Here is a 21,981-nt window from a genome sequence, read left to right as displayed (position 1 = left end):
CGTATTAACAGTGCAGTAAAGAACCTATTTCGACCACTTTCACTGCTGGGCAAATGGCTCAGGCTTTGTTAAGTGACTATCTATGGAGAACATTTGAACCGGTTTTTTTCGGGACCTCTGGGACCGATTTCAAAAATATTTGGATTTCGTGTTCAGAGTGCACTATGGAACCAGCTGGAACTACTCCCACTGCTGGGCAAACTTTGAGCCCAGACCCTGGCATTGTCCTTTGGTGTGACTATACGAAGTTGCACAATTTGAGTACTTACAACTATTTTGATACGTTGTCTATGTCACTATATTATTAAAATGTGTCTGTCAAGCTGGGGCCCGATTCTCCTAATTTTACTTAAGCGTCATACGATTCACGTTCGACTCGGTTCGACTGAGATCCAATCCCGACTCGATTACGATTGAAGCGTATGTGGCATTCCGCTATTTTTTCTTTGAAATAAACGTTTTTATCCTTTTCTGTCATTCAATAATGAATCATTTTGTCTGCAAATGATTTACGATTGCAAAATGATTGTACAGCAAACTACCGTATAGACCAAAATCATCAAAATAGCAGACCAATCGCACACCAATTAAATGTCAATCGAATACGATTGGTCTTTTATTAGTAGCAGAATGCCCGATATGGTTAAAACTGCTATTACGATCATATTGCGATTCGATTTCTATTCGATTTTGACATTATTAACTTAGGAGAATCGGGGCCCTGGCTTTCTGTAAGTTGCATATAAGATTATTGTTGAAGATAGAAAACCAGCTACCTGCTAAATGCTTAAACTGGTCCTTGATGAGACATAATCATCATCATTTTTCATTGTATTCAATTGGTTTTCCAATTGATAAAATTAATTATATAATAAACACATAAGTGTTGAGATTTTATCTTGTTTCTGGTACATAATAATTGTATTTGTTTTGTATTTCTTTGTTTATAATTATATGAAGGTTTACGTTGAAAGATTTTTTATTGTATTAGTCAATATAATGAAAGATAGAGTTAGATAGAATGAAATGTACAAATATGTACTTATGGAAATATGATTATTTTATCATCAAAAGACTAAATTTGGATTTGTATGTATTAAATATTTTGTACATGCACTAAAATGGTTTTTTATTAAAAAATGTATGTTTTAACGTGAGTCTCAGGCAAGTAACATGAGAAATATGTAAGTACAATATGGTAATAGCTTGATTATGTCCCTACAACATAGTTAATTAAGTGACTACTGCGTCAATAATATTGAACAATGAATTGCCCAACGTTGGTCAATATTCAAAACAACTAGTATTAAATCCGGGGAATAAACAGGCCAGAGACACTAAAGAAAAAAAACCCCGGAGTTACCCTTACCAGAAATAACTAAAATCTTTATACCTGTCTCTTTCACACATTAAAAGAATGCTAGTGTTAGACAGAGAACATAACATTCAGTTTCTTAAAATCTGAAGTAAAATGATTGCTCTTTGATCATTTCGGCTTTCTGAAAATATATCGTTGTCTCTGTTCAATTAATAAAGATAGACTTAATTAGAATGAGAGGGAAGAAAACACGTGTCAACCCACTTGTGTCAGTCCCTCCCATTCAGAATAAAATACAGTCAGCATGAAAAATATGTTGAAAGCCTACAATTTTATAATTTCGTACGAAAACTAGACACGGGACATTGTATTACATAGTGTCTAATGTAATAATCAGAGTAATGGAGACGTATAAACTTGGAAACGAGGAATTTCTTGAGAGTAAGTCCTAAACATTTAATAAAATTGTTGATCTAAGTTTTTTCAAGGTATTACCGTAATGAAACGGTACCTTCGGTTACGGTACCTACGCCAGTGTCGTACCCTGCAGTTTTACTTAAGTCTTAAAATCGTGATAACTCGGACGTTATAGGTTTAGAAAATCGTTTTGTGTAACTCTCATGATCTCATTTCTATAGCGCACTTTTGATACTTTTAAAAATTATTTGTTGAAAGGTACTTACTTAAGGCCTTACAAAGTATATTTCTTTTAAAACAAAGGAAGTACTTTAAAAACATGTTTATATTTAAACAGGACATGCGTTGACAGGATATTTTCAAGTCTGACCCTACAACGTAGGGTGCCTTCCCCAAGTCGTCGAGTCATTCTGGTCTTTACGATGATGCAATAAGGTCTATATTGGTGTAATGGTACAGTTGAAGCGGGGTCGGTATATAAGTGAGAGTAGCTTTCCATCAGTGCTTATGTCATGGTGGTAGTCAAGTGATGCTGTGATGTGATTGTGCTGTGAAATCACGATAATATTCGTAAAAGTGTTCGTAAGTATTTTTAAAGTAGCTTAACTAATTATAATCGGAACTGTTGTGACAAGTTTGGTATTTGATAACGGTTTGCCATTATTTTAAACTGATGATGTACCTATGATAAAATGTACCTACATATGCAATTATAGTTTTTTATTTATTGTAAAATGGTATCGATTAGATTATATCTTCTCAATTAACATGAATATAAGAAGTAGATACCTACCTGAATTACGCCTGAATTGTGTTGATCTACAATATACTTAGGTACCAGCCAAACAGAAAATGGCTTTCTTTAAAATTATCTATCCCATCTAAGTATCGGCCTAGCCGTCGAATAAAATGATCTAATTATTCGATAAATTCTAATAAAATATAGTAAGGTATCCTAAAGTATCCAGTAGTTCTGTTAGCTTACCTTAAAATCGTTACAGTTTTCAGGGGGAGGAAACAGGCAAAATAAAGTAGTTTTTAAATGTATTCAATAATATCCTATTTTACCTTTATTTTGGGGGAAGCCCCACTTAGTATTGAAGTTACTTAGTTTCTGGTTTTTCAGTCAGATGCGAACGATAGCCAATTAATTTGCGTAGTTCATATATATTTCAATAATAACCTGCGTAGGTATATATACGTGAGTAAATGACATTTGGATTTAGTTAAATTATTTTACTAGTGTAGACACAATGGCTGTCGTTTATTTGATCGTATTTTTGAGTGCGTTAAGTTCCGCGTTAACGGCTAACTTGGTGAGTTTTGATTTTATTTACAAAGCCATGGGCTCTTTGATAGGGGCATAAGTAGATACATAGATACCTAATAGTGAAAATAGAAGGAAATATAAACTTAAGTGATTGTTACATAAGCTTATTTCTTTGCTCTTGTCTGCCTGTATGATTACTTATTGATTTTAGGGGCAATTCATTCATTGAATAATTCATAAGTAGGTCATCTTAAGGCAGGGGCAAATGTATCCATTTTTGTACAAAGACTGATTGAGATTAAGGAAATTCATTCGGGTCAACTACAAAAGAGGCATGACTTAGGTACCTTAGTAATTCTTTTAGTAAAAAGTCTTATGTCTTATGAAAAAGTCTTATATAAAATGTCTTTACCATTTATACATGCGAAGAAATTGTAGATAAAGAAACATTTAATAGAAACTCGTACTGCCGAATACGGAAGCTATCCCCGCAACCGGATAAATTAACTTTATGAAGTCTTGGCCACACATGTTTACTAAATTACTACGCAGCATTAGTTTGCTCTCCGATCTTCACACGACGAGATTACGGACTGTGATAGTTGTGAGTTAAATCCGTCAAAATATTAGTAGACTTTTATTTAGTTAAGTTTACCTCTCAGTAAATTACCTACCTTGTTTAATACCTACTTACGTGTCAAAAGTTAAATGTTCAAGATGCGATTGGCACAGTAGGTAGTTAGTGCAAACGTGTCCCAAGCAGCAAATAGACGTGCTATAATGGTCGAGGGCACGTTCTATTTTCGCCTTTAAGTTCAATAAAAGTCCTAAAAACAGTCGAGTAAAAGTGCTCGAAACGTTTACTCAACGCGAAAAAGGCGCAAATTATTCAGACTAAAGTCCTATTAAAGTGGAATAAGCGCTGAGTAAGCAACTAAAACATGCGGTAAGATTTGAGTAAAAGTGGTATATAGGATATTTAGTTCAATAAACGCATTCGATTTGCTATTATACAGGTAAATTGTGCTATAATAGCGAAGCCGAATTGCTTTTATTCGCCATTTTAGTTCTATAACAGCAGATAAAATGCTTTTACTCGACCAATAAGTGCTGTTAATGATCTTACGGAGGCTCTTACCTAATTTATTACAAAGTTCAAATCATTATTTGTAAACTCCATTTCAAAGGCTAAGAAAAAGGAATAATATATTACATTTATATTAAGTTTTTAGCAATCAATATGTTTATTTTTACTGTTCATGTCGCTACTTCAAAACATCATGCGCAACAAGCTTTATTGTTAAACCCAAAGGCATTTTTACATAAACATTCATGCGCTGTCTATTTTCTTAAATTTGGACGACTAATTTAATAAATTAAATATATTTTAATTAATTATATTAAATGCTGTGGCCATATTGGTAATCCAGTTGTAATTACAGCGAACTTATTCGATTAAAAGTCGAGTAAGAGTGCTGGTCACCACATTTATAGCACAAGGATTTAGGGTTCGCTTATTGGTACGAGACCAAAAAAATCATTTTAATTAAGATTATTTTTTTGAAAAATTGGGACGGGCTTGGAAGGAAACTATCAGATAAATTTAACGGATGTGGCCTTAGTACAAACGATAAGTCAAACCGAAGAAAATCAGTCAATAAGGTTTGTGGATCTTTAGGGAGAACATGTGGCAGGCGTTTATTTAAAACAGTTGCCAGGTGTCTAAATGTCGCAAGAGATATATTTAATTGAAGAGCCCATTCTCTTAAATTCATCTGAAAATTATTATTTTCGACACTGTCATTTTCACTGCTTTCTGAATCAGAACTGATTTCAGTACATTCAATATCTGAACTTATTTCAACATCACTTGTATGACTCGGCCCTAGTTCTTAATGTTGTCCGTCGTCATTTAAATTGTAAATTATTGTTACTTGAGTCTACGGAACCACTTAAAGTACTCGGACTCGCGCTTGGAAATTCACAATGGACGGACTTGTGGTGTTACTGTTTCTCAGAACTCTACAATTCTACTTTAAGCTGAGTAAATATCGTATAAAAGCTTTTATACGAGTTAATCTATAAGTGTGCAGTAACAGCAGCAATCTTGCCATAAGCATTTTGATTACGTTTATAGAGCTCTTATAGAAACATAAAAGAGAGCTGAGTAGTGGCTGTATAAAAGCACCCAATTCAGCGAATCAGCTATTCTGCAGCTATTATACGACTGCTATAGATCAAACGATCGAGTAACGAGTATTTTAGACACTTTAATTCAGCATCTGCTAAAAGGTGGAGTAAAAGTGCTAAAACATAGTGCTGTAAACGTTTATTCAACGTCCATAAAGCACACATTAGCAAATATTGCCAAATAGTCGAGATTACCGCTATCATACGATAAATGAGTGGTTTAAGAACGGTTACTCGGCTCTTATACAATTAAAGGCTAAGTAAACAAATTCTTACTCGACTATTTTGCTGCTTGGGGTGGCACTGTGGCGCGGGTCGTAGGTTCGATTTCCACACAACTTTTTTAACACCGCCACCCCGAAATAGGTATGGATGTAGGTACCTAAGAATGTTGAATTTGTATGACAATCTATATTTTTATCCAACTTTGCTAACAGGGTTAAGTTTTTACATTAAAAATCCCGCGCTATTCGTTTCCTCGCGGGAGCTTGTTTCCTCTTTATTAGGTATTTTAGTACGGTACCAGGTATACTTACTAAATCCGTCCATCTGTAGAATTGCAGTCTTTGATCTTGATGTATATTCGTGCAGAAAGTCCCCCAGAGTGACTGTTCGAAGTGCTTTGACCCCGGCAAGAGCTTGCACTGACTTGCGATGACTCACTACTCAGAACTACAGATGCCAAGATTTTGTCCTTGTAGGCACATTAAGGCGTAATATGGCATAGGCTTATTATTAAGAAATTATCAAGAAAGACAAGTAAAATGCAAAGATAAACAATACTTTCAAATCTTATTCATAAAGGGTGTTTTGACCAGTTGAGTCATAGGTTCTTTGCTAATTTATTATGAGTGAGACATGAGCAATTGTGTTGTTTCACAACATTGTAACACAGCCTAGTGCTAGTAGTGTTGGCACAGTCCTTCCGTGATAGCCTTGGTGTGAGTGCGGAATTCAGTGAATTGTTTTTGTTTGTGTTGTTCATAATAATTATGTAAGTACCCACCTACTTACTTATAGCTTAACATAGGTGATTAAATATTAAGTTGTTGTTTTAAAACAACTTTTGAACCGTTTGAAAACTTATGTGCATAAACTAAAAAGCTCCCTCGAGCTACGAGTCAATCCTAAAACTGGTAAATTATAAGCAATAGCTAACTTATATTTTATACATACTACCTCAGATCATCTTTGATCTGAGCATACTACAAATATAAATAACAATACTAGGAAATAGATATGAAACTAAATTATGTTTATTGAAATTAGCAATTTTTCTCGTCGACCACCCCCAAAAACGTCCCGTTTTCACTGCTTCTTCCTATAAGAGTTATACTAGGCTGAGGCGAACCCTGAAGAAGCTCATAAACGCATGTAACAGTAAACAATAATCGTAAATAATGCCTTCCGCACTGTTAATAAGCGCTAACACCGCTGTTAACTTCATATCGACGACAATTTATTGCGGCATTCTTTAATTTAACGTGCATTTTATGTGTACCTAGGCGCTAGGCGCAACTGCACCTTAATTTTTAGGGTTCCATACCCAAAGAGTAAAACGGGACCCTATTGTTTTCGCTGCTCTGTCCGTCCGTCCGTCCGTCACCAGGGGCCCGATTCTCCTAAGTTAATAATGTCAAAATCGAATAGAAATCTAATCGCAATATGATCGCAATAACAGTTTTAACCATATCGGGCATTCTGCTACTAATAAAAGACCAATCGTATTCGATTGACATTTGATTGGTGTGCGATTGGTCTGTTATTTTGGTAATTTTGGTCTATACGGTAGTTTGCTGTACAATCATTTTGCAATCGTAAATCATTTGCAGACAAAATGATTCATTATTGAATGACAGAAAAGGATAAAAACGTTTATTTCAAAGAAAAAATAGCGGAATGCCACATACGCTTCAATCGTAATCGAGTCGGGATCGGATCTCAGTCGAATCGAGTCGAACGTCAATCGTATGTCGCTTAAGTAAAATTAGGAGAATCGGGCCCCAGGCTGTTTCTCATAAACCTTTGTTGAAATTTTCACAGATGATGTATTTCTGTTGCCGCTATAACAAAAAATACTGAAAACTAGAATAAAACGAATATTTTGGCGTGCTCCTATACAACAAACGTGATTTTTCTGCTCATTTTCTAAATAATGGTACGGAACCCTTCGTGCGCGAGGCCGACTCGCACTTGGCCGGTTTTTTAAGATACATATACATATTACTTGTTATAAGCGATATGTACACATTTCCTATTTGTTCTTTGTACCTAAGAATCACCCTGCGATACCGATTCAACATTCATCATCGTGTGGGTGACACGGGCCCTACATGACTTTTCGAAACCAAAATCTTTGCTAGCCGAGTGTGATCTGAAATTTTGAGTAAGTCATAGATAGGTATTAGATAAGATTTCTATGGTATCAGTAAAGTATTATCTCGTGGAGATCTAGCGTTTACATTAACACCTAATGATGAATAGGCAAGCTGTAGCTGGGTAATGAATGACAAAGAAAATCAAATTCTAAAACTATCAAAATTATTCAAACTTTCGAAGAAAATTAATGATTCGTGAACACAAAATCCTAAGACACTATCATGACGGAAGACAGATGACTGTATGATCCTTAGTGAAACAATGCAGGGTGACGTGGCTTGTTATCAGCAGAGACTCAGATAGCAGCCATCAGCCGCGGCTGATACAAGTCTTAGTTGTCAGATGACGGCCGCACACAACGGGTATGTTTCTTGTTGTTAGCGTTGTTGTGTTGTTATGCGTCTGCGCAGATTGTGCTCGAGAATGTTAGGGAATTTTGGTGTCGTCGTATATTTGTGAGGCAGTTTGCTCTGGATTTAAAAGGGCGGGAAGTATTGTGTCTGTTTTTTTTTAATCGTGGTTTAAGAAGCTTGAATTTTGTGACTTGAATGGTTGTTGATTTCATTTTGGTGCCAACGGTAAGGGGTAAAGCGCAGTGCTGACTTCAGTTTGTCGTGCACCCATTATCTTAAAATTAGTCAAATAATTCCTTAGCCTCATAATTAATTAATCGGGGTTAACTCTCGCGCCAGGAAATTATTATAGATATTTAAGTCAGGTTTCCTATATTGTTCCATATCGCTGTGTTTAACTGAAAAAACCTATGGAATTAACCTTCCTAGCAAACCTGACTGGTATCTTACTGCGAACAATTTAGCAACCCTCACAAGAGACCACAGTATTCTTCCCCAACTGTTGATTAATAAGTGTTAGAATAGATGATCTTTGTTTTGTCAAAGCCCGTACCTAAATTCTAGAATCAACTTCCTAATCGGTTATGAACCCAAATTGAAAAGAGGTTGCCAATCAATTACCTACTTAGCATAGAAATTTAGTTGTTCTCATGGTATCAGTAGGAGCGGCTGGCTGGCCGTGACAAACACACCAACAAGCCGATAACAAGCTGTTATGCAATCAAGGCTCCCTCTGTAGGTACAACAATAATATAATTACAATAAATCAGGTGACGACTGTACGTAAATAAAGGCAAATGATAACGCATCGCAATCAGCCAAATAAGGCGTTCTCTATCCCTATCTATTGTAGTTTCTTAATTTTAGTACAAGTAGGTGCTTTTATCAGATATGTGTTTACCAATAATCTTAATTCTTACCTGATTTGATCTACCTTTCTTTCGTAATCAAGAGAAATGAGCACCCAGCTGTACCTATGGAAATTTTAAAGGTTTGTGCGATAACGACTGACGAAATGACATCAAATAATACATAGTTGAGATAGGTTCGTTTTTTTCTTAGGTATGATCACAGGCCCTCACAGAGGTGACTAGGTATAGAGAGGAGGTAAAGATGATGAATAGACGGTGATGAAAAACATTTAACAATTCAGTAAAAGCAGGCAGTTCACCTAGCTACATGACTAGCATAGGTACTACTTACTTTCATTCTTTACCACACCTAACAAGCAATAACTAAACTCCTTCCTCCTTCAGAACGCAAGAATGTCACAGCGCACAGGATTCCCGACGTCCAACACTCCCGCGGGGCTGACGTACCGCGGCCTGGTGGAGCGCATGGCCATCCCGGCGGAGCTGCACCGTCGAGCTGATGGCAGGCAGTACGCCAGCTTTGGAGACGCGCGGCCCATCCACTGCTGCACCCCCGAACAGGTAATACAAGGATACATACATACCTACTGATTAATCAAAAGAGTAGCCTATGTTTTAAAGACTCGAATCTTCATGATTAAACTCAAACTCAAATTGTAGAGCAGACTATCCTCTATAGACCAAATGGCAGGCAAATGGCAAACCAATGATATGTTTGCAAAGGTTAAAACTGCTATTGAGACTTAATTGTTATCCAATTGTCACATTATTAACTTAGCAGAATTGAGCAGAATTAAATATATAGTAATATTGTGGGGTAACAGTACAGACGCACCTTCACTATTTACAATACAGAAGAAACTTATAAGAATATTAACCAACATTGAAGACACCGACTCATGTAAACCACATTTCAAAAAACTAAACATCTTAACACTACCCTGCCTCTATATATTTGAAATTTGCAAATTTGTAAGGAAGCACCCACAATTCTACAGTAAAAGAGCAGACATCCAAACAAAACACAAACTTAGACATGGAAATAGACTCAATCTACCAACCTCACGATTAAATATGCATTCCTCTAGTGCGTTTGTTACGTCCATTAAAATCTACAATAAATTACCAGAATACATAAAAAACACTGAATCAAATAATATATTTACCAATAAACTAAAACGATTTCTCTTAGATAAAAGCTACTACACAATTGACGAATATTTCAAAGATAAATACAACTAGGGAAACTAGGATAACTGGAATAAACAAGCAGTAGGCCTAGTACCTAGTACCTACCTACTTAATATATCAATTTATTTACCTTACTTACCGTGCAATACCTTTAATTAAATTCTTACTATTGAGTCATAAATAAAAATAAAAAAAAAAACTACAGCTAATTTATAAATAAATAAAATAATTAATAACGATTAATACATAATATAGAATATTTATAATATAAATTAATAATATATAAATAAACGAATATAAATTTAATAAATAATAAATAAGTAAAATGTAAATAAATCTACACAGAAATAATACTTACTCAAATATCTAAATATAATAAGATTTTCTACATTTAATTCAATATTATTATGTTTAAAAAGCTCTCTTCGTCCTCTCGTCTAAAAACTAACTTTGCTGTGCCCGACAGGGTCCATAATTGTTTCTTTTAATTTTACCCACCAGCCTGTACACATTATGGAATGCAATAAAGTCATTGAGTATTGAGTATTGAGTATTGAGCCCCTGGACATAAAATCCAGAAACTTTTTGTTAGTAGAAAGGACGAAGGACGAAGAGTGTTGTTATGTTACCTAGATGAAGTTTCGAAAACGTACATAATATGATTAAGCCCGTATGAAACTCTTTCTGTAATGGGAGGTAGTGCCCCGCAACTTTGAGTCATTCATGACTAACACATACCATGATCGTGCTCCACAATTTATAAAAATCGTTGCAACTCACAGACGACCCAAACATCATAGACTATGCTACAGCTGTAAGTCAGTGTTATCTATGATGTGTTTCTTCTTCCTGCCCTATTCCCAATATTATTTGGGGTCAGCGCAATATGTCGTCCGCCTCCATTCTTCCCTGTTACTCGTCATACGGGCACCGAGTCCCTTCTTCAGTCCTCTTTCAGGCAATCTATCCATCTTTTCTTAGGTCTTCTATGATATTTGCAGGTGGAGAAACTGTCTCAGACGACGCACCACTACTGCGACATCTTCACGGAACAACTCCTGGCGCCGCTGGGGGAGCTCGGCTACGTGCGCATCGACGAAAATACTGCTGAGAAGGTAAGGGTCACAAGCTTATACTATTTATTTATTGCTTTCCTTCAGGCAACTATGGAACATAGAAACACTATATCATACAGAACAATACTTATGCCTACACTAAGACATAAAATTATAATAAACCATATACCTACGTCATATGTTGTGCATACTAAGAAAATTGGGACGAGCGCGTGTCACTCTACCTACGCATTTACTCAGGGACTTCCCGATGAATGAGCGTTGAAAACTGGATATAGGTACCTAGTTCAAGTTGGATAATTGGGTACATTTATTTATGTGGTTCATCAAAACAAGTTTAATCTTGCATAAATTATGAATTGATTCGGAGAACGAATATCTGTAAAGATAAGCTTGTTTGTGACTTATGGGCCTATCTAATATTTCTCTCTTCTACATTTTTCTCAAAGATTTATAAAACCGCCCCTTAGATATATCCAAATCCAAACTAATACTATAAATGCGAAAGTAACTCTGTCTGTCTGTCTTTTCTTCACGCCTAAACTACTGAACCGTATGAAATTTGGTACAGACATAGTTTGGAAGTTGAGAAAGTATATAGGATAGATTTTATTACAAAAATAAAATTTATTCCCGACATACAGCGCCATCTATTGGTCAAACCAAAAATCTGCCGGAAGTCACTATTCCACGCGAACGAAGTCACGGGCAACAGCTAGTATCTACTAAACGATCCCCATAAACCTACATTACGTGTTTCCAGGTGTTCATCAACCGCAGCAAGCGCCTGCTGGTGGTGTCCAGCGACGGCGTGCTGGCTCAGTGGCGGCTGGCCCCCACCTTCGAGTCCGCCAACCTGTACGTGGCCGGCACTCCCGTCGTCAACCAGGCGGGGGAGCTGGTCTCCCTCGTCACCGCTAAGAGGGGGAACCATTATGCTGTGTCTACTTTTGAGGTACGCCATACCCATACAGAAATGCATAGTATTTAACACCATGTCTGTTGTAACTTGAAGAAACTGCTACAAAAAAAACGGTTGTCTGTAAAGGCGGTTTACTGACGATAGTCGAACGTGACAACGTCATAAGAAATTGATCGTCAGATGTCGAACGCTGCCGAACGCGGAGGCCGATCGTGCCTCTTTGTCGCTCGTTGCGTGCTCTCGCTTGCCCTACAAGCCTTAAACGGAACGCCTCAGAGCGAGGTAACGACGCATGAGTCATGTTTTTTCGTGCGTGCAGCCGGCTCCATCGATTTATAAGACGTTGTCACGTCAAAAGAAAAGAAAAATATATTTTATAAAAATTGGTGTCAATTAAATTGGCCCGAAGTGTTTCGTCGTCCTGACGTACGTCAACCGCAGCTAAAAACCAATCCCGAGTGACGGCTATGACGCGATGCGCTGCGGGCCAGTCACCGCTTTACCGCCGCCCCCGCGCTCCCTTCATACCACCAAAGGGACCCAATAAATCACTTCTGCGCAGGTGAAAGTCAGGGCTCGACTTCCGTGCCGGTAACTGTACTTAACTAGCAAACGACAAGTCAGTACATGAACGCGCGATTGATTATTTAAAATGTGTAGGTAGTTATAAAAAGTAATCTCGTAATCTTGATTGCAACTACAATTTGTAGTTAGTAATCAAATTTTTTAACTACTTTTTACGATTATTTAATGTAATTTGCAGTTTTGATTACTAACTACAATATGTAGTTGTAGTTAGTAATCAGTAGTTAGATTTCATTTTGCCCAACACTGGCTATGGTCCATAATTATTTCGATCGAATAGTAAAGCAATTGATTTTTTACTCATCGTGAAATAGTTCTATTACCTTATTATTATAGTTTTGTTATAGCATAACCTACAATCGCTGCACTAGCGGACTGATGCTATTTATTTTAATTATGAAAGCACGAATATTGGACAATATATCACTGAACATATATTTAATATCGAAAGAATCATTACCTTTATCGTCGCAATTATCGTTGCTATAAACAATTTACACCACATTCACTTTTCAAGCAGCTGTTTACGCGGACGCATCGCTCACTCAATTGGGAGAGAGACAGATGTCGAACGCTGCCGAACGCGTAGGCCGATTGTGCGATGGAACGCCTCAGAGCGAGGTAACGCCTCAGAGCGAGGTAACGCCGCATGAGTCATGTTTTTTCGTGCGTGCAGCCGGCTCCATCGCTTTATAAGACGTTGTCACGTCAAAAAGCTATACAATAATACCTAAATTGAATACCTGTTCCATCTTTATTAGGGTGCAGCATCTGCAAGTTCAGTTTGAAAATATAATAGTGTAAAAAACTTAAAAAACACGTTAGTCATGTATCGTCATCAGAACTCAGAGCGTGTAAAGTTTCATCCTAATCGAAGACCGGGAAATAGGTCAAATTAAGATTCTAAGATTTTCTTACATACAAGTGAAATTAATATACCTAAGCGTGTTAGAAAGAACAATATCGTCCATTGAATTTGAGTCAACGGAGTGTTTTGTCTAGAGCTTACACATTACTTTTCTATGTTGCAGGGTGAAGGCGGATACTTCGACACATCAGAAGCGTGGCAAGTCCGGGACATTCCTGAGGGTTGTGGCGTGTACGGTGACCGCACCTTCCCCAGCCGCGATGAGCTGAGGGCCTACGTCAGCAGCCTCCCCCCCATCGACGCCCCACCCGCTGGTCCCCCCACCCCTATTCTCTGGCGGGGCGCCACCCCCCGCCTCGTGCTGCTCGCCAAGAACGGCCGTCAGATCTCGCACCAGTACTTACACGGAGTCAGCGCCGACAATATCGAGTACTTGTGAGCTGGCTCTTGGGTAGAAGTAGTAAATTCGCCACGACAGGAATTGTGACGGAATTGCTACCTACTGATGTTGATTTTGCTAGGATTAATTTTTTAATACTTTAGTTAGTTAACAAGTCTGCAAGTGATGTTTAGATACACTGCATTACTACATAATTTGTTATTACATAGACAACATTTTCAATTGTTGAGTAGTGAGTAAGTAAATAACTACCATTTCATACAGTACAAATTATCGCAAGACACGCCTAGTAGCCATTCAAAATACCACATCAATATCAAAACAAAATCAACGATGCACTACGAAGCTTCTGCCTTCTGCGTCACAGTTCACACACATAATTATTATTAGTTAACCGACCAGAAAATATGTGTTTCTATAAGTTAATTGTCCAAGTCATTAGCAACGAGTGCAACAGTAGAGCAATGAGAAGCATGTGTTGCTCGGTACGTTTTTCTTTCGTTCCCAGCAGACGCGCCGCGAGTGTAGCGCACTGGCGGCCAGTCTGCCGGGGGCGACAGGAACACCTACTGGCTCATACACGCTTCTCTAAGCGGGAAACTTCTTTACACAGTGCATAAATAAACAGTTGACTTTAGAAAAACTAAACAGTAAAAAAATTGGTTGAATGTTTTTTTTTTTTATTTCTCAAAAACAATTTTTAGGGGCACTTTCTACTACTGCCTTTAATTTTGTTTGCTCCTACAAGTGTATATTTTAAGGCTAGCAACATTACAAAATACCAAAAAGTATTTGTATCATCATAAACATTTGTTACATATTTCTTAGAAAAATAAATGAAAAACGGAATATTTCTTGTGTTTTATTTAAAAATATAATAATTTAATTTCTTATATGCAAATATATAACAATAGTATCGTACATTAACATTACTTATCTTACACAGTAATATTGCACCTTATTTCTGAAAACTTAATACTATAAATAGTTTCAAAACCCACTTCCCTGGTAAACCAAATATTTTGTTTGCCAAACCTACACCAAATTGACACGAACCTTTTTTCTTTCACTCCCTAAGTACCTACCTGGCATTCAATACACGTATTATTATATGTATTTACTTCATATAAATAATAAATGTCTTCTTAATATTTACATAATTCAGTCTATAAACAATAGATCATTGTCAACACTATGCACAACTACTGAATCTTACAATTGGAATTAGCTTTATTAGTCTGACATGTCCTAATCGCGCTATGAGAGTGAAGGAATAGTGAGTGCACCTGTGTCTGCGCAAATGCTCGTGCACTATAATATGTCCTGCGCAGCTGGCTGATCTCCTTACATGAGACCAGCCGCCGTAGCCGATAATTGGCTAGGAGGACATCATCATCATCAATGCTTGTTATACAATACATAATTATTAAGTGTGTTCCGAAATAAAACTTAGCATACTGGCCGGTGAACACACACATGGACTGTGATGGAATATTTAAATTGACATTTTTGCCTCATCATCATAGTATGACTAGTTAATCACTGTAATAACACAGATATTACACTATTATTCTTTCTTCCTGTAGTGGTGACTAGTCGAGGTATAGCCGTACTAGGTCTGTCTCTGCGGCTGGCAGGCGCGTGAGAGGACAGGCGGAGTGACTGCGCAGGTGTTTCGATATACACGAGTAGCAGAATATGTAGCTAAGACACAAACAAAATGTTATTGTTGAACTTGTCACATTGCTGGGTAAAGACTGCACATCATGTAATGTGATATTATATCCCACCCAAAACAAAAATGTGAAAGGTTGCCAAGTTCGATAATATGGGAATGCTTCGCCTATAAAAGAAGTGAGATCTGAATAAGTACCAAGTTCCATACAAATACCTTTTTTTTTTTTTTCCGACCTCAAAAATCATCAAATGACCCCTCCCGCTGTGGGTTAGCAGCGGTGAGGGAGTGTCAGACTCTTACTGACTAAAAACCGTCGTGTTCCTTCATAGGCCTTTTATGTACCAGGGCCGCGGTATCTCTTTCGAACAACCCGCAGCCCCGGCAGGCCTTGGCCCTGCTGGGCGCCGCTGGGGTTGCTGACATCTCTTTGAGGAGCGCGTGGAACAACGCGCGCCGTCGACACGGGTCTGTCGTCTAAGCAGACAGAGAGACGATGAGCCACCCGAACTCACCGCCCACAGACCCACGCCTACGGTGGCCAGGAGTTATCTCGCGACACCCGGCGCCCATGGTGTCTACCTGGTCCAGCGCGGCGGCCGGGATGAGAGGTGCGAACTCTCTGGCGTTCCGCCTCCTCCTTCTCGAGCATGACCGCTTCGCAGAAGGAGGCGACGGCATCCCACTCCCTCTCGCCCCGGACCATGGCCTGAACCAGGGCCGGACGCGAGAGGTCGCCGCCGCCCAAAGCCTCGACGAGGACCCGGCGGTGCCCCTCCCATGCGGGGCACACCTGGACTGTGTGGTCCACCGTGTCCTCGGGGCTGTCCGCACAATGGTGACACCCGGGCGCCTCCTCACGACCGATGCGGTGCAGGTACCTCCCGAAACAACCGTGTCCGGTGAGGACCTGCGTCATGCGGTACGTGAGGGCGCCGTGACTCCTCCCGAGCCACTCCTCAAAGAGGGGACTTACCGCCACGATGGTGGCGTGCCCTGCACTGGGTTGCAACAGTCGCTCCCTCCAGGCCACCATGAGATCGCGCCGGAGCTCCGCCCGCTGCGCGACAACTTGCCGCGGCAACGGGATTTCCCCCCGGCGCTGAGCCTCCTCGCGCCAGTCGTACAGGCGCAAGAAGACCCTCGCCTCCAGATCCCACGGTGGCAGTCCAGCAAGTAGGCCAGCTGCTTCGCGGGAGATCGTGCGGTACCCCCGGATTAGCCTAATGGCTATCACCCTTTGGGGCACGTTCAGGTAGTGTACAGCCCGCGGCCGTACCGAACGTGCCCATACCGGGGCCCCGTAAAGGGCCATGGACCGCATGACCCCCGCGTAGAGTTTACGGCAGGGGGCGTTTGGGCCGCCCAGGTTGGGCAGGAGCCGCTTGAATGCAGCACCTGCCTTCTCCAGTTTGGGGCCCAAACGTCGGAAATGCTCGACGAAGTTCCACCGGCCGTCGAGGACGAGTCCCAGGTATTTCATCGCCCTCTCGACGCCGATGGTAACCCCCCCCACCGTGACTTGGGAGCCTGAAGGTGGCGCGTTCCGAAGCCCATGAAAGCACATGGCCTCGGATTTGTGCAAGGCCACCTCCAGGCCCAGCAGCTGGATCCTCTCGATGACTGTCGCAAACCCCGCGCGTCATTATGTCGGCCGCCTCCTGGTGCGACCTCCCTTGTGCCAGAACCAGCGTGTCGTCAGCGTAGCAGACCACGCTGACGCCGCTAGGGAGGTCGGCGCGCAGCACCCAGTCGTAGCCGATGTTCCACAAGAGCGGCCCCAGTACCGACCCCTGCGGAACACCGCACGACATTTCTCGCCGGTTCCATTCCCTCCATACAAATACCTCAGTTAAAAATAGTTACTTTTTAATTATGGTTCTTGGCAAGTATTCACACACCTTGTTATAAACCTACTAAACGCAATGAATCAAGTATATAATTTTCTATTAAAACTTGCCAAGTAACATCATTAAAAAGTAACTATTTTTAATTGAGGTATTTGTATGGAACTTGGTACTTATTCAGATCTCACTTCTTTTATAGGCGAAGCATTCCCATATTATCTAACTTGGCAACCTTTCACATTTTTGTTTTGGGTGGGATTTCATTTATTTTTGTAAGGTTGTTTATTTTATTTTTTTCTTATGATTAAGTTAGTTAAGGAAATGTCTCATTTATACTATCTTTCAGATTTTTGAATATGCACTATGCTTCTTACAAAGAAATGAACTAGATTAACTAGATGGACTAGATTTACCAACTGACTGACATGACATGTTATCATATATTATGTTCGTGGATCAAAGTTACACATTCGTTATTTTCTAAAGTGACTCACACTTGGCCGTTTTCAGATTTTTACTTTACTTTGACTAAATACAAACCTTTGTAACGAAACGTCAGATCGGTACGACCATTCGAAGATATATTATATAAATATAGATAAATTTAAGTCAATTCGACCATTGGAAGTGGTCTAGGTTTTTGATGAGTGAGTGAGTGAGTCAGTCAGTGAGTGTATAGTAAAAATAGCGATTTTCTGACGTCAATATCTCAAGACCTACAAAAGATATATTAATGAAATTTTGTATTTTAGATAAGTGAGGGGGTCTCAACAGATACTAGAAATTTGATATGCGTAAATAAAATAGATTTTGAGTTATAGGGGGGTAGAATTTGGCCCGAAATGGTTCGTGTAATATAACCCAAGGCCGGTGTGTCGTTTTTTTTTGCTCGAACTTGGCGGACACACTGCCGTGTGTCTAGATAAGTGAAGAGTTTGTTCGATGGCTTGAACGCGCTTATCTTGGGAACAAATGGTTCGATTACATTATTTTTATCTGGATGAGAGTTAGTTACCACATAACATTGCCTGAAGCATTGCATTTAATGTTTTTAAGAGCAAAACTAGACAAGAGGTTGTCAGATTTAGATCAAACTTTGTGCAATCTCATTTGAAGGTTTAGGCTTATTCACATCAATCTTGGGTGAGTCCACTTATATTTAAAACTAGTTTTACCTAGATAAAGTAGATGACAGACTTACCCGGACACGGGCAGCACGGTGGGTATCTTCCACGTCTGTAGGCACACGGGGCACTTGTTACGGAACCGCACGGAACGCTCGTCCCGCTGGAATAATAGATATATAAATAAATATAGCAATAGAACCGTTGATCAAAAGATGAAGAGTTTGTTTGTCTGATGGTGCTAATCTCGGAACTACAGTCCAAATTGTCCGAATCATGGGGGTGTATTTTAAACAGCCAGTCCGCTATCTTGGGAGGGCCGCCATATTGGAATTTGTAATGGCGTTTCTTAGTTAGTCATGTATTGTCATAAGAACTCAGGGCGCGTGTAAAATTTCGCCCTAACCGAAGACCGGGAAGTGGGTCAAAGTAAGATTACAAGATTTTCTTACATAAATAGTTAGTTACAAGTGAAGCTAATATAGTGTTGATAAATATTGAATATCGGGGGTCACAAACCTTAGGCGGCGGCGGCACGGGTAAGGCCTGCTGCGGCGCGGCGGCGGCCTGCCACCAGCGCAGGAACTGCACGCCGAACGCGCCGTACTCCACCGCCCGCAGCATCGCGCCGCCTACGAGCGGCAGGCACTCCGCTGCCGAACTGTGGTATACAATAGCGTTTTATATGTTGATAACCGAACAAAAATCTTAAAACAAAATAATATTTGGAGTTTTTTGGAAAAATGAGATAAGTATGTATTTAATTTCCTGGTCTTTGAGGATTCAGGTTTAAATAATAAAAAAATAGATTGATAGTCCGGAAAAACATGCGCGTTATTAACAGAGCAAAAAAAATTTTCAAATAGAAAGTTTATAAATAAATTAATCAAGACCAAGTACATAACATAATATAATGAGAATGATGAATCTTATTTTTTTTATAATTTCAAAAAATCTATCCACCTCTGTGTGAGAGTCTACTACGTTTTACTAATAAGTAGAATATTAGCCCTCACATTTTTGCAACACTTGCAAAAGGCCGTTAAGCTGAACTTATAAATTATATGTATTTAACAACTGAACAATCTTAACATGCAATAAATATTTAGAGATTGAGCATGAGTTCGAAAAAAAACAAGAATCTCTCACCCAATATCTCCAGTAGCGACACTGGTCAGCAGATCCCCCCACGTGTGCTCCGAGGGCTGCCGCGGCGGCGCGGGGCGCAGCGCCACGCCCAGCGCCCACAGCGCCGGCGACTGCGCCGCGCTGCGCCCGCGCGTGTACCGCGCCAGCTGCACCAGCCGCCAGCAGCACCACGCCGACTGCGCCGCCAGGTACACGCGGGTAGCGGCGCGGCGGAGACGGTCCTGTGTCGACTATCAAAGGAAACAGGATAAATTATCATCAAATATATCCTCAAGGACCCACATAAAACTGCAGAAAAGATTTAGTTTTAAGATAGAAAAAACTTCAGATAAGATGTAAGCTACTGCAAAACTCTATATTATCTTTAAGCTGTGCCCGTCTACCTTATAAAATGTACCACCTGTAAGACATAGAATGCTAATAAAGAATTGAGTATTGAGATGTGCATAAAATTTTAATCTTATAGTCTAGGTTTTACCTTCCCCAACCGTCCATCCTCGTCATCCTCTCTCCAGTGTTCCACCACAGCCTCAAGCTTGTCCTTTAGATAGGGCAGCAGCACCAGCAGCGCCAGCGAGGCTCGCTCCAGGTACACCGGCAGCTGCTGCCCACTGCTGAACTCATTCGATGAAGATGTCGGCACTCGGATCAGGTCGTAGAAACTTTCCGAGAATGATGCAGCTAAAAATATCATCATCATCATGATCATCATTTGCTTCAGGCAAACAAAAGAAATACATTTTAACAGTTAGAACTCGACTCAGACAGACCGGATGCAGTTGCGCCAGGCCCACTAGAATCTACACCTATCAAAATCTGTTCAGTTCATCGGTTGTGGTGGTATAGGTAATTAGGTACAACTGTTAGCCTAAAAGCCACATTCTGTATAACCTTTACACAATACCTAGTCGAGGCAGGCAGCAAATTGTATACCGCCCGGGCAGTGGACAGCCACGCTAATCCACTGGAATTAACAGTAAAACGATTGTTACCAGCATAGTATATTAAGTGAAGGGTTACTGACCATAATGTTTGAGGTAGTAGTATTGCAGACAGGAGTCAAACAGCAGGAACACCTCATCATACCAGCGCACGCACCATCCACACTTGTTGGGGTACACTGCTGCTAGGTACTGTGAACAGATGTTTTAGGTAAAATTATTATAGGAACAGACAATAAATTAAGTGTAAGTTATATTCAGTATAATCATCGGCAAGGATATTGAGCCCTGACTTTCACCAGAAGTGATTTATTGGTTTATTGCCTTATATGTACAGTGCGCAAAGCGATCCCCGATAGCTCAATATCCATGCTGATAACTATATAATACTACAATGTTACTCGTAAGGTGACGGTAGATAGAAGAGTATGGAAGGAGAAAACATGCTGCGCCAACCCCAAATAAAATTGGGATATGGGCAGGATGATGATGATGAATACTAGAATATAACATAAACTCCACTACTGTAAGACAACCCACTGACCAACCTTAGAATTTTTTATTGCATGAATGAGTGACTGAGTTTACGGTGGATCATATCTCGACCATAAAGATAAAATGAACAATAAATGAGAAAACTCTTTATAAAGACAGAAAAATATCGATAGCTAATATAATATACTTGGTGAATATGTAACAGAACTTATTAATTTGAGACTCAAAACAAATTTCTCTCAGTACCTTGAGCAAACACCAGTTGATTTTATTTAAAAAAAATTTAACACTAAAGTCCAAACTCGATTCACACAACATTTTGGTAGGCTAGTAAAGTACACTAATATAATATCTTAATAGTTTCTTATAGATGATGACTGGTAGCTCATCAAATAAGATTTAAAGCAAGGTTGAAAGTTCACCTCAGCAACTTTCCGTAGCGCCGGTTTGACGGTGGCGCCGAGGGCCTCCTGCGCGGTGACTTGGAACACGGTCGGCGTGCCCTGCAGGGTCCTCGTCAAGTGCGCCGCGTACACCGCCATGCTGCAGCTAATTGTTGCTAACCAATATAATCACAATCCCAGTTTGTTTATCATTTTTGAGGATTATCTTAGCCAACAAGTGTCAGTGGCAGTCATTTTGACAGATTTAACGTGTCACTGTCAAATACGAATGCAAACTTCGTTCAGAAACAGTGTAGTTTTGTTTCTGGATTTCAAAGTTTCACCCGAGTCGCACCGGGAATGGTAGCGGCAGGCGGCGACGCGGCTAGCACTTTCAGTGTGAAATTATTTTCAACTTTAATTCTATACTTAAAAGCTTGAGAAGGTCGTCGCCGGCAGCCGCGGGCGGAAACATCAACATGACGCCATTCCCGTGCCACGTGACCCAGGCCTAACGCATAGGCGC

General features: G+C 39.7%; 2 protein-coding genes across 6 annotated transcripts; one reads left to right on the top strand and one right to left on the bottom strand.

Moving 5' to 3' along the window:
* Positions 1–2,180: 2,180 nt before the first annotated feature.
* Positions 2,181–14,692, top strand: LOC124639416 (poxin-like). Of its 5 annotated transcripts, none has more exons than XM_047176765.1 (5): positions 2,181–2,317; positions 9,184–9,360; positions 10,992–11,105; positions 11,830–12,021; positions 13,605–14,692. In XM_047176765.1, exons 2-5 carry the CDS (start codon positions 9,193–9,195, stop codon positions 13,878–13,880), a joined length of 750 nt encoding a protein of 249 aa, XP_047032721.1. In that variant the 5' UTR covers positions 2,181–2,317; positions 9,184–9,192; the 3' UTR covers positions 13,881–14,692. The 5 variants fall into 5 exon arrangements, with proteins under 5 accessions (XP_047032721.1, XP_047032725.1, XP_047032720.1 ...); XM_047176769.1 differs by having other exon boundaries at positions 2,217–2,313; XM_047176764.1 differs by lacking the exon at positions 2,181–2,317 and adding an exon at positions 2,896–3,051.
* LOC124639413 (peroxisome assembly protein 12-like) lies at positions 14,691–21,743 on the bottom strand. The gene is made up of 7 exons (XM_047176762.1): positions 21,495–21,743; positions 20,661–20,769; positions 20,115–20,317; positions 19,637–19,866; positions 19,007–19,148; positions 18,565–18,650; positions 14,691–15,545 (listed from the first exon to the last, which is right to left on the bottom strand). Exons 1-7 carry the CDS (start codon positions 21,612–21,614, stop codon positions 15,434–15,436), a joined length of 1,002 nt encoding a protein of 333 aa, XP_047032718.1. The 5' UTR covers positions 21,615–21,743; the 3' UTR covers positions 14,691–15,433.
* Positions 21,744–21,981: the final 238 nt, after the last annotated feature.

Source organism: Helicoverpa zea, chromosome 19 (assembly GCF_022581195.2).
Source record: "Helicoverpa zea isolate HzStark_Cry1AcR chromosome 19, ilHelZeax1.1, whole genome shotgun sequence".
In the NCBI taxonomy this organism is placed as follows: Eukaryota; Metazoa; Arthropoda; class Insecta; order Lepidoptera; family Noctuidae; genus Helicoverpa; species Helicoverpa zea.
The sequence above is the reverse complement of the archived record's forward strand: the minus strand, read 5'-3'. Positions and strand labels throughout refer to the sequence as shown.